Source organism: Aegilops tauschii, chromosome 7, assembly GCF_002575655.3.
Source record: "Aegilops tauschii subsp. strangulata cultivar AL8/78 chromosome 7, Aet v6.0, whole genome shotgun sequence".
NCBI classification, from domain to species: domain Eukaryota; kingdom Viridiplantae; phylum Streptophyta; class Magnoliopsida; order Poales; family Poaceae; genus Aegilops; species Aegilops tauschii.
The window spans coordinates 389,563,053-389,575,497 of NC_053041.3; the positions used below are offsets into that span (position 1 = coordinate 389,563,053).

Below are 12,445 nucleotides of genomic sequence, written 5' to 3' on the forward strand. Positions count from 1 at the left end.
ATGGAATAAAATACTGTACATACGGTTAGAAAGGAAACAACGGTTGAACACACGGTTTCGTGTGCGATACTCAGCGGTTGAACAGACGTTTCGTCTCATATGCATGTGGGTGGGATTTCTAGCAGTACCACACACGGATCCGTCTCATATGCGCGTGCAATTCATAGCATATGGCAAACATTTAAACCTGTATGCGTGTGTACTACCAGACAAAAACAAGACAGTGCATATATGAAGCGCGTGTGTGATAGAAATACCTATCGCACACAGTTATGAAATAGACACGTAGGCGATAGTAGTGGCACCACACACATTTTACAGTTTTAATTGTGTGTGATAATGTACCTATCACAAACACATCCGTAGATTAAATGTTTGTGATATCCACCTTTTTCACATGAGTTTATCTGCGTAATCGTTTCGGATGTATCTCGGATCAGAAACGTAACGTCGAGGCCTAACGTATGGGATAGTCTGCGACCTCTCAAATGTTTACTTTATGGAAATCATCAGTAGCCGCTCGCCTATCGCCGACGATTTCTGGATCATGTGGGAAGGACCCCCCATCGCACACACAGGCAGGGCGACATTTTAAAACTCTGTTGGGGTAAAAATCGTTTGTATAACACGTAACGGTACCAGTCCTCCTCCTCCTTCTCCTTCTTCTTCTTCTTCTTCTTCTTCTTCTTCTTCTTCTTCTTCTTCTTCCTGTCCTGCTGCTTGGTCTGCCACGGCGGAGGAAGACCCCAACCCCCTTCGCGACCGTCACGTTCCTGCTGCCGCACCTGTTGATATCGCCGTGCTTAGTCCCTTTGCTCGCGCTCCCTTCGATGATCTGCCACGGGATACAGGGGCCCCAACACCCACTTGGAGGAATGCATGTTATCTTGCACACCCATGGCAACAAACCTCGGTGAAGGGTCTGAGGAGCGGCGGTGGATCTGGGATGCGAGAGAGACAATGCCAAGGGAACCAGCCACCGCATATCTGCTTTGGAGGCAGGAAAACCCAGCAAGAGGTCACTGTAGCCCTTACGCACCCACATGAATTTATAGCCCGTGACACTAGGGCGGGCCAAAAACGGTGCTGGACTGGGATTGAACCAGCTCACTAGCGGCCACCAGATTGTTGGGGCCGTACTAAACGTGTCCAAGCTGGTGGGCCTCTACGGCCCAGGCGCCATGCACCAGGCAGCCTTTGCGGCCCAGGCCCCATACCAGGCCCAGACCCAACGAGCCCCCCGAGCGCATGAGAGGCAGCCTCAAGAACCCTAGGCGGGAGAGACGCCACCGCCGCCCACGGCGCACCGCCACTGTCCCACGGGCCAGTGAGTCACCAGCCACAAACAACTTCGTCGTCAGAGATCCCGGCTGGCACTCTCTGCATGACGACACCCGACGATCTCGCTATGCCGTGATGCGCCCTGCCCGCGGAACTTGAGCGCACAGGACTCCAGACCTACCCCGCCGTCGAATGTGAATCCCTGCTGCTTGGCGCGAAGCGCCGCCTCCCCGATGCAGCCGCTCCACCATGCCCCGCGGCGTGCACGACGAAGTCTCCCACAGTCTAACGCACACCACGCTCGCCATCGGAGAAGACGCAAACTCAACTCCCTCATCCCCCGAATCCGAGCCCTCACCCTCCAGAGCTCAGAAGCGGTTCCTCACCGCCGCCAACTCCACCCCCGAACGCGAACACTAGCACTCCTAGTTTACTTTCGATTTATAGAAAAACAGTCAAACGGGCTAGTCCACGGACCGATGTGTAATGGCGTCGGATGACAAATTGCGTCAGGACAGCACGCAATCTGCGGGCGATTCGGTGATTTGAGGGATGCCCCCACGTGACCCTACCCACGGTAGTCTACGTAGTCGACATGCCGGATGCCCTCCGGGGTCATGTGCCGACATCCATGGTGGATCGGAGGATGCTAGCGAGCGCGAGACCTGACAGGCACGTCGGTAAAATGGGCACAGCTCACGGGCACGGGGATCCACAACCTCCACACACTCCCCCCCTCTCTTCCTCGTTCGCGGGCTGGGCCCCACTTCCCCTCCACGCCGTACGCGGACACGACGCTTCCGTCGCAACCCCCACACCTTTCCGTCCCGCCGGCCCATCGCCCGCCGCCTCCCTGCGCACCCAGCCGAGGAGACCGCCATGATGGCGGGCGCCTCAGGCTCAGTCGAAGAGGAGGGAGGACTGAGGGCGGAGGAGTCCCCGTCCGGCGGCGTCGACGTCTGGAGCGACGCCGTCTCCTCCCACGCCCCGGAACACCTCCTCGTCATGGTCCACGGCATCCTCGGCAGGTGCGTGCGCCGTCCCCCCGCGCCCGCGTGTGTTTTGCGCCTAGTGTCGACTCACGAATTTGCTCCAACATCTCGTACTCATAGCTAGGCTACAAATCTGTTTCGCCCGGCAGCGGAATGGACCAATGGCAGAATGGAATCCGTAAGTAATGTGGGGCATTGCTTGTGCCATCGGGCATGCTAGAGTGGGACATGGGATTCGGTCGGCGGAGTCAGTTGCGGCTCAACCACTACTTACTGCAAAACAAGAACTACTACTAGTTACTGCGATTTGTCAAACTGGATGGTCAAGCATGTTGGGATGCCCTTTGAGTTGTATTGTTCAGTGCTTTTCGGTCAAATCAGAGATTATGATACGGCATGTTCGGTAGAGTTTGTTTCAAGCACCTGATGATCTGTTTGGAATAGGACGGCTCCAAATTATCCTTTATCCTGTAGGATTTTATGGACAACATGGTTTGTTACTGAAAGAAGAAGCTCTATGCTTTTTTTCTTTCTGAGAAAACGCAAAAGACCTTGCGTTTCTTTTCATTGAATAGGTAGGGGGTCAGTTACAGTCGTCCTAGGACGAATAAAGCGAGAATCAAATACAAGGCTCAGTGCACATCCCATGTAGGGGGGAGGACTACTCTAAGACCTGCCACTCCGGCCTTAGCCCAGGAGCCGGCTTCCTCCTTGATTCGGTCGACAAGCGTGCGGAGGGAAGGCGTCGCGTTATCGAAGACGCAGCTGTTCCTATGCTTCCAGACGAGCCACGGTACAAGGAGCGCTACGGATTGCAGGGCCTTGCGTTGTGCTTGTGGCATGTTGTGCTTGGCGTGTTGCCACCAGTCCATGAGGGTGGGCTCCTGGTTGGGGATCGGCGCTGGAATGCGCAGCCACGCCAGGGTCTCGTGCCATGCCTGCCTCGAGAAGGGGCAATCAAGCAAGAGGTGCCGGATCGTTTCTGGTGCCTGATCGCACAGGAGACAGCGCGGATGATGCTGCAGGCCATGGCGGGCTAGACGGTCGGTGGTCCAGCAGCGATCCAGGTTAGCGAGCCAATGGAAAAACTTGACCCTCGGGGGAGCCCACGCCTTCCAAATCAACTTCCAGGAGTAGGAGTGCGTGGATCCTTGGAAGGTAGCCAGGTAGCAAGTCTGCGCAGAGTAAATGCCGCTCGCGGTCCACTTCCAGATCAGTTGATCGGGGGCATCGCTAAGCATTGCCTGCTGCGCGCGGTGCCAGAGCTGCAGGTACTGACCGATCTCGTGGAGGCTGAGAACGCCCTGGATGTCACGGGCCCAAGCGTTGCCGTTGAGGCCTTCGGCAACCGTTCTAACCTTGCGCCGTCGTTTGGGGATGCAGTTGTAGAGCAGCGGCATGAGCTCGTCGACGGAGCGCCCGTTGAGCCATCGATCCTCCCAGAACAGGGCTTTCATGCCGTTCCCAATGGCCATGTAGGTGGAAGCAAAGAACAGGGTGCGCTCGTGGCAGGAGAATTGGAGATCCAGCCCCTGCCAGGCGCGTCCCTCGTCTGTTCGCGAGAGCCATAGCCACCGCAGTCTGAGCGCAAGCCCGGTGCGCTCTAGGTCGCGAACCCCGAGACCTCCAAGCTCGAGGGGGCGGGAGACAAGGCGCCAGTTCACATGGCAGTGACCGCCGTTTGCGACGGCTCGCCCAGCCCATAGGAATCCCCGTTGAATCTTCTCGAGCTGCCGCAGAGTTTTCTTCGTGGGGGCAAAAGCAAGCAGCTGGTGCACCGGGATCGCGCAGAGAACCGACTTGACTAGGGCAAGCCTGCCGGCTCTGTTCATAAGCCATGCTTTCCAGGTGGGCAAGCGCCCGGCGACCCTGTCGACCAAGGGCTGCAGCTGACCGGCGGACGGGCGGCGCGTCGTCAAGGGTATGCTAGGTGACTGGGAGCGCAGCGGTCGTACAGCCCAGGCCGGTGATGATCTCAGTGGCGACCTGCTCCCCATGCAAGACCGTGGCCGAGCTCTTGGCGTAATTTACTTTGAGGCCGGACGCTCCGCCAAACAGGCCAAGTATTTCCTTGACCGCAGTTATGTCGCTCTCCGTGGCATGGCAGAATAGCATGACGTCGTCGGCGTATAAAGATATAGCCGGAATAGGCCTCCGCGGGTGCAGCGGCAAGAGTATGCCCGAGTCGTGGGCGCGTCGAATCAGCCGTCCGAGGGTGTCAACCGCGAGCACGAATAGCTGCGGGGACAGGGAGTCGCCCTGCCGCAGCCCTTCCCTGTGCCAAATCGGAGGTCCTGGCACACCATTCAACAGGACCCGGGTGCTCGCCGAGGACAGGAGGATGGCAATCCACTCGAGGAAGCGATGACCGAACCCATATTGGCGCAAGACCTCAAAGAGGAATGGCCAAGATATGGAGTCGAATGCGCGCGTGAGGTCAAGCTTGAGCATGACCCGGGGGCCCCCAAGTTGGCTCAATAGCTTGAGCGATTGCCGGACGAGCATGAAATTGTCGTGGAGGCTCCGTCCGAGGATGAATGCGTTTTGATTGCGGCTGACAAGGTGGTCAAGTTTTGGAGCTAGCCGGAGCGAGAGGGCCTTGGCGAAGACCTTGGCCACAATGTGAATGAGGCATATCGGCCGGTAGTCTCGCAGCTCTAGGGCGTCGGCGCGCTTCGGAAGCAGAGTTAGAAGTGCCTGGTTGAGCTTGCAGAAGCTGCGGCCGCGCATCTCAAAGAGCTGCTGGAATACGTCCATGAAGTCCTGCTTGACGATACTCCAACACGCGCGAAGGAATTCGGCGTTGAAGCCGTCGGGCCCGGGTGCCTTGTGCGCGGGCAGGCGTTTGACTGCCTCCCAAATCTCCTCCGGGCAGAAGGCCGCATCAAGATCGGAAAGATCACTTCCGTCGATGAGCTGCGACAGATCCAGCGTGTGGTCGCGCTCGATCGCCGTCCCAAGCAGGGCGTCGAAGTGCCGGAAAGCATCCTCGGCCATCTCGTTGTGGTCGGTGAGCAGCAGGCCGTTCGCGGAGAGGCGGAAGATGCGGTTCTTCTGTCGTCGAAACGAGCACTGCCGGTGGAAGAAGGCTGTGCTGGCGTCACCATCTTTGAGTGAGGCGATGCGGGCGCGCTGTCTAGCAATCGTCCGTTCCAAAGAAGCTCTATGCTCGATGATCTGCCAATAGAAAAGATCAGTATCCGCCCATTCAGCTCAGTCAATCACCCGCTGTTTGTTCGTTAGGTTAGGCCCACACCCCTTGGAACAGCCAAGCAAAAGCTACTCCCTCTATAAAGAAATATAAGATCGTTTAGTGTCTAAACGATCTTATATTTCTTTACAGAGGGAGTACTAGTAGGTTATAAATAAGATTGTTTGCATGCTCTGTTGAGACAAGGTCCAGTTCTTAGTTACAGCTGATCGTTGATCTTTTCATTTCTCAAAAATGGCATCTAGATGTGCTTCTTTACAAGTGCTTGCCAAGTTTGTGTTTTCGTTTCTGAACTGATAACCCCTTCTGCTCAAATCTTCTCTTATTGATCAGTCTGTTTATCTTTTCCTTTGAGCAGTACCAATGACTGGCAATACGCAGCCAACGAATTTGTGAAGCAGCTTCCTGATGATGTAATTGTGCATTGTAAGTTACTGGATTTTGTGCTTTAACCAACTAGATTTGCTAATTTGCCTAATTTTCATGCTTTATTTTTTTAATCATCCATGCCATTGTTTTGTTCTATAAATTAATTTGATAATTATCAATGAAATGTATGTCTGTTTGACAAAAAGTAAATAAGTAACCATTGGGCACTTTGTTCATTATTTCTTTCACATACCTAAAATTTAAGTGAAACCGCCTCTTTTATATCGATGAGTATATCTCTATTTTTTCTTGACATGTCACTGTCACAACGATGTTTAGTCATAGATCTGTCAGAGTTGCTCCATTCTGAACTATAGATAAGGATACTAGGATACTCACACAGAAATGGTTTAACATAATGTCAGTTGGTAAGCTGTGTGGCGCGTGCACATGTGTGTATCTGGATATTAATTAGTAGTCAATCACAGGGATGTTCTTGACAAGGCTGCATTAAAAATGTATATTTCAAACTAAATACATCGCTATTAAACATGATATTTTTTTATGGGAGAACTAACACCAATGGTCTAGATAGAACTAATATTTTGGCATGTTTCAACTATAACGTTGTACCTGATGTACCATGATTGAAATGCAAACTTGGAACCCTTTATGAATTTGTAACTTCGAGGGAAACATGGGTAGTCTATAAGTTTACTCATCGAGATTTGGTTATTTAGACTTGTTTGTTCGACTTTGCAGGCAGTGAGAAAAACATGAACACATTGACTCTAGACGGTGTCGATGTTATGGGAGAACGCTTAGCAGATGAGGTAATTGCCATATGCAACAGATGATTTGTACTTGAGGGGCTAAATATAAAGAGGCTAGCTGATTCACCATACTGATTTTTTCTATTGAAAGGTTTCTGCGTTCAAAACACCATACTGATTTTTCTATTGAAACGTGCTATTGTTCTCTTCTTACTCAGGTTCTTGATGTAATTAGTCGAAAGCCAGAGCTCACCAAAATTTCTTTTCTTGCACACTCCGTTGGAGGCTTAGTAGCAAGATATGCAATTGCAAAACTTTATAGACATCCAAATAGCACGTTTGACAGCAAAGCTGAAGGAACCATATGCGGGTTGGAAGCGGTGAACTTTATAACCGTAGCAACGCCTCACCTTGGTTCTCGAGGAAACAAGCAGGTACTTTGTTGACTGTTTTCCCCTTATCCACCTTGACTTTCATGTGTTCAAATTTGTTTATTTGAAACAGTGCGGATAATACCTGTTTTGGAACTAATACATAGCCATTTGCTCATTTATGTTCCAGTATTCTTATGTCAAATCTCATTTGTTTTTGCATGCCTCGTACAGTCGTATACTCCATCCGTTCCAGTTTGCTAGCCCCTCTCGTTTTTTGAGTCTAATTTTGACAACCGATTTCATTTAACCAACAAAATATGAGATATGTGCCACAAGAAGTATATCATTGAATTCACATTCGAAAGAAGTTTCCAATGGTATACCTTTTGTGGTAATTTACTCATATTTTGTTAGTTAAATCCATGGCCAAAGTTACACTCAAACCGAAACAGAGGGAGTATTAAAGTTTTGGATACTTATAAGAGATGCTTGAGTACTAGATGTTTACTGTTTGTTTTCATTTGCTTCAATGCATTTGATGCACATTAAGTGGCTCCACAAGGGATACCCAATCTTCCAAGGTTTTGGAGGAAAAAAAGAGAGAAGGAATTTAAACCTTTTCTTATAAGAAACTTACAAAACTGTTGCAATGCCTCTGAGCACTTACCCCTCTAAGATCTAAAAATACTCCTCTCAAGACTATCTTGAGTACTCCTCGCAAAAAATTGTTATCCTCCACAGTTTTGTTTTCATTGGCTTAAAAGCGTTTGATATACATAGAAGGGCCCGACAATGAGTGCCAATATTGTGAACCTGCATAGTTTTGTTTTCATTGGCTGTGATACACATAGAAGGATCCCACAGGGACTGCCAATATCTTCTAGAATTATGGAGGAAGAAAGAGATGCGTTTCTATTACAAGAAAGTTACAAACTGTTGCCATGCCTCTTGGCTCTTGCCTTCAGGAGATCTACAATAAAATCCTGCAGAGCTTCATTTTGAAACAGCCTCATGGATGAAACCCGCACTCAGGCAATAGTTGACACTTGACAGATGGAAATCACACTTTTTACTTCCTTGTTTCACTGAATCATTTTTCTGACTTATATATCTATGATCTTGGAACAGTTTATTGGATAAACAAACCATTTTGTACAGTTGATTCGTGCTGACTTACGAATCTAGTGATATTATCAGACTCTAAACATACATTGCTTGTTTGCTTTTCTGCTCCAGATTATATGCATTCCTTCCTTCCATGAGCTATTGGTAGAGAAACCATATATATTCTTTGTTTGATGTGGCGTTCTTCACTGTTATTAGGTTCCACTCCTCTTTGGATTCATTACGATTGAGAAGGTTGCTTCTCGTGTCATCCATTGGATATTTAGGAGAACTGGGAGACATCTTTTTCTTACTGATAGTGCTGAGGGAGAACCGCCACTGTTGCAGCGTATGGTTGAAGATTATGGCAATCTTTACTTTATGTAAGGTTTATGTTGCCCTTCGGTTTTTTTTGGATCGCTTCCGATTATTTCTATTTCTCTTGCAAGTAATGTTTTGTTAATTCTGGCTTGTATGGTATGTGATAACTATACTAATTCTGGGTAACTAAACTTTTTTAGATCTGCTTTGCGAGCATTTAAACGACGAGTGGCATATGCTAATGCTGGTTGCGACCGTATCCTAATTATTTGATATCTTTTTATGTAGTACTCACATTGTTCTTTTTCATCTAGGCTTTTTAGCTTTTACTTGTCAATTCTTTAAATTCATGACATTCAGACATTGTTGGCTGGAGAACATCATCTATTAGAAGAAACACCGAGCTGCCTAAGGTATTTTTTTATTGATTCTGATTGTTCATGCCTTCTTTTCTGGACCATTATCTGACAAGGACAACATGATTTTCTCATATCACAATTCTTATGTAAAAATATTCCTTCTGTTTCATCATGATTTGCAGTGGGAGGAATCTGTATGTGAGAAGTATCCTCACATTGTACATGAGGAATACTCTGAAGAAATCAGCGATGAGAAGTGTCAAGATTTGGCAGCAGATTGCGATTTTGACTTACTGGAAGGTTAGTTTGATTGTTACATGCAAAAAGTCTGTTTCTCTTCCTTTTTTGAATCTTTGACCAGTCTTAAGTCGGTGCTATCTCCCATTGATGCTTCATACTGAGTCATTGTTCTAGCATGCTTAATTTTCCTTATGTAGATAATATTTGTAATGTTACATAGTTGATAATGAATCCAACATTTCCTAAATCAATTACACCTGTTTAATCATAAAAACAAAAGATGTTATTTTTACCAAGAACAATTTAGTGTGCCATTTTGGTCTTACGACCGGGCACTTGTTATTTTTGAATGGACCATTAACTGTACAATGTTACCGAGTTATTCTGCTTCAATCCTCCTATCATACGATTAGGATATTCTACATATTAATATTATGCTGAATAAGTAAACTAAATGATTTGCAAGAATCTGCGTAGTTCCACATCAAAATCTCACACCTTTGACAGCAGAGTGTTCATGAAAATTTCAGGGGCAGTTAGCGTTTGAAGTTTCAGACTTGAGCAACGCCTAACATAATTTGACAACTAGGAGATGGTAGTCTATTTGTTCTGTGTGTGGAACAGTTAACATAGCAAAGTCCACTGAAATTGTATTTCTGTTGAGGATTGTTTATAGACTTGCGAGGGCCACAAAGCCATCATATGATAGATTTGCATTTGTTAGCACCTCTCCTGGACAGTGTAGTTTCAAATCGGTTCCTTTGTGGAGATTACCTGCACTGCCAGTTCTTAGTTGACTAATTCATGTGATGCCGTCCGCCTTTAGTAGTTTTGATCTTTTCCTGTGAGATATCGCAATATAATATCTTCAAAGTAGCCTGGATAGTGATATTCAAATTCCTATAATATTTGAGCCGACCCAATGCCGTGTCCTTTTCTTAGGTATGTGTCCGTAAACCTGGTTTGTTGACTCTATAATGTGGAAGTTAAGACTTGGAAGGTTAGTCACAACTAATTGGCAAGCAAGTTATCTGTTCACAGTTCATTGTTGGTATTCAACAGTCAACATTCAACTTGATGACTGCAATCTTGGTGGGGCACTAAATAGGTATCATTTTGTCTTATGTTTCTCACAATGCTACCGCAAACAGTAGTTATTGACTTCTTCTGTATGGTAAGCAGTAGCATTGTTGGAAAATAGACAAAGTAGCATCATTAGTCATTGCCCATAGTGTTCTGTATGAGTTCAATATTTGATCTATTTTTTAAGACTGGGACCTTGTCATGATATCTGAAGTACACTGAAGTACATTTGATCTATTTTTGAATCTGCACCAATATTTTGTCCTGAAAGATTGTGAAAATACTTTCCTTAAACTGACACCATCTTTTTTTCATTTCCCGTTATGCTGTCATCATGTAGAAAAAATGGTGACAGGGCTGAGACGCGTTTCATGGGAAAAGGTAGATGTTAGCTTCCACACGAGCATGCGGAGTTTCGCAGCGCACAGCATTATCCAGGTGCCGTGCCGGCCTTCACTGACCCTTGCATTATGGAAAATAAAAATCATGACCAAGTCATCCCTTATTTTTTCTCTGTCGTCGCAGGTCAAGTATGCGTTTATGAACGAAGGAGCGGACGTCATACAGCACATTATAGACCACTTCCAGCTCTGAGAATTTCCTTGGCAATGCCACTAGCAATGCAACCTGAAGCTCCAGACTGAAGAGGCTGTCCTACCTCTACTTACACACATTAGTGACTCGAGAAGAAAACCGCAGTCAGCCCACAGCCACAGGGGAGGCCCGGTAGTATCAAGTTAGATCTAGATTGTTAATTTATTGCTTAACGGTGTGTAACAGTGCGTTGTAATGACTGTATATAAGAGTAAGTGCCACGAATTGCTCCGTGCCGTCCGTTGCAAAGAAAGATCACGTCGGAACGGAGAAAACAACACCATCCTTGTTGGACACATGTATCGTTATTATGTGCCTTGTCACCAATCTCACATGTGACACTATTTTCCGCCGTGTAGTACATGTACATCCCTGCTCGCGATGGTACTAAAACTAATTGGCTATGGCATCTCTGAAGTGGACTCCTCCCGCAAATGTTTGGGCTGAGCTGCCCGGACACTGTTTGCCATCTAACACCGTCTCACATCGATCCATGGACTAGTCAGAATGTCTGTTTTCTTGCAAATCGAGAGACTTTGCAGAAGTCCGGACACAAGCCATGTCGGACTCTGAGACCCAAGGCCCATCCAAAACTCTGTCCGGACCCATGTCTCCATCCTTCCCTCTTTTCTCCGCCCCTGCTCTCTCGCTAACACCCTCGCTCTCTACCACCTCAGCCACCCGCCAAGCCCTTCCCGGAACTCCGTGACCTCCATTGCTACACCCGTTCTCCATGCCACTTGTCCTCCACCGCCGATCTAGACCTCCCATCCGTCTGCCGTGTAGGTACCATCCGTTAGAAGTCCGGACACAAGCCACGCTGGACTATGACACCTACGGCCCACCCAAAACTCTGTTCGGACCCATGTCTTCATCCTTCTCTCTTTCTCTGCATCCGCTTTCTCTCTCGCTAACGCCCTCGCTCTCTACCACCTCAGCCGGCCGCCAAGCCCTTCCCGAAACTCCGTGACCTCCATCGCTACACCCGGTCTCCATGCCACTTGTCCTCCACCGCCGATCCAGACCTCCCGTCCGTCCGCCATGTAGGTACCATCCGTCCCTGCGATGGTCACCATGCCCGATGAGTGTTTGGTGAAATGCCCTTGTTAAATTTTTGCCCCTTCTTTGAAGCAACCAATCAGACATGGAATACATATACTAGCACCACGTTGAGTTGTCCGGCGACTCGTTCGACGAGGACTATGCGGATGAAACGACGATGATGCAGATGGTCCTTGCAGACGCGGAGCATGTGTAAGAGCATGTTCTCAATTACATGAGATCGATCAAGAGCCATCGAGTGCGCAATTGGAATAGGGTACCGCCCCCGCTACCCTATTCGTGGACAATTTTTTTCGACACTTTCATATGCGCAAAAATGTCTTTGATAGGCTCTACAATGGTGCACGGTCCTACAATGACTACTTCATCTTGAAGAAACATACCGTAGGAAGGATTGAATTCTCTGGTTACCAGACGTGCACAGCTACATTGTGGATGCTTGCATATGGTACGGCCACTGATTAGTGGAATGAATACCACCAGATGTTCAAGATCACATGCGGAGACTTCTCCATAGTTAGATTTTCTATTGTTGTGGTCGATGTGTTTGGACCTCATTACTTGAGAGAACCAACTGTTGCAGACACCGTGAGGCTCTTGGCAATGTCTGAAGCAAGAGAGTGGTCAAGTTTGCTCGGATCTCTTGATTGGATGCACCGGAGATGGAACAACTGTCCAAAAG

The 12,445-nt window shown here is 48.0% G+C and overlaps 1 protein-coding gene across 2 annotated transcripts; it reads left to right on the plus strand.

Moving 5' to 3' along the window:
• Positions 1–1,792: 1,792 nt before the first annotated feature.
• On the plus strand, positions 1,793–11,045 carry LOC109755941 (lipid droplet phospholipase 1). 2 transcript variants are annotated; one of them, XM_020314818.4, is made up of 10 exons: positions 1,793–2,309; positions 5,843–5,910; positions 6,616–6,686; positions 6,845–7,060; positions 8,324–8,487; positions 8,626–8,681; positions 8,786–8,838; positions 8,967–9,084; positions 10,448–10,545; positions 10,633–11,045. In XM_020314818.4, the coding sequence occupies exons 1-10, from the start codon at positions 2,161–2,163 to the stop codon at positions 10,699–10,701; spliced, it is 1,062 nt and encodes a 353-aa protein (XP_020170407.1). In that variant the 5' UTR covers positions 1,793–2,160; the 3' UTR covers positions 10,702–11,045. The 2 variants fall into 2 exon arrangements, with proteins under 2 accessions (XP_020170407.1, XP_045087947.1); XM_045232012.2 differs by lacking the exons at positions 10,448–10,545; positions 10,633–11,045 and adding an exon at positions 9,967–10,024.
• The last annotated feature ends 1,400 nt before the right edge of the window (positions 11,046–12,445 follow it).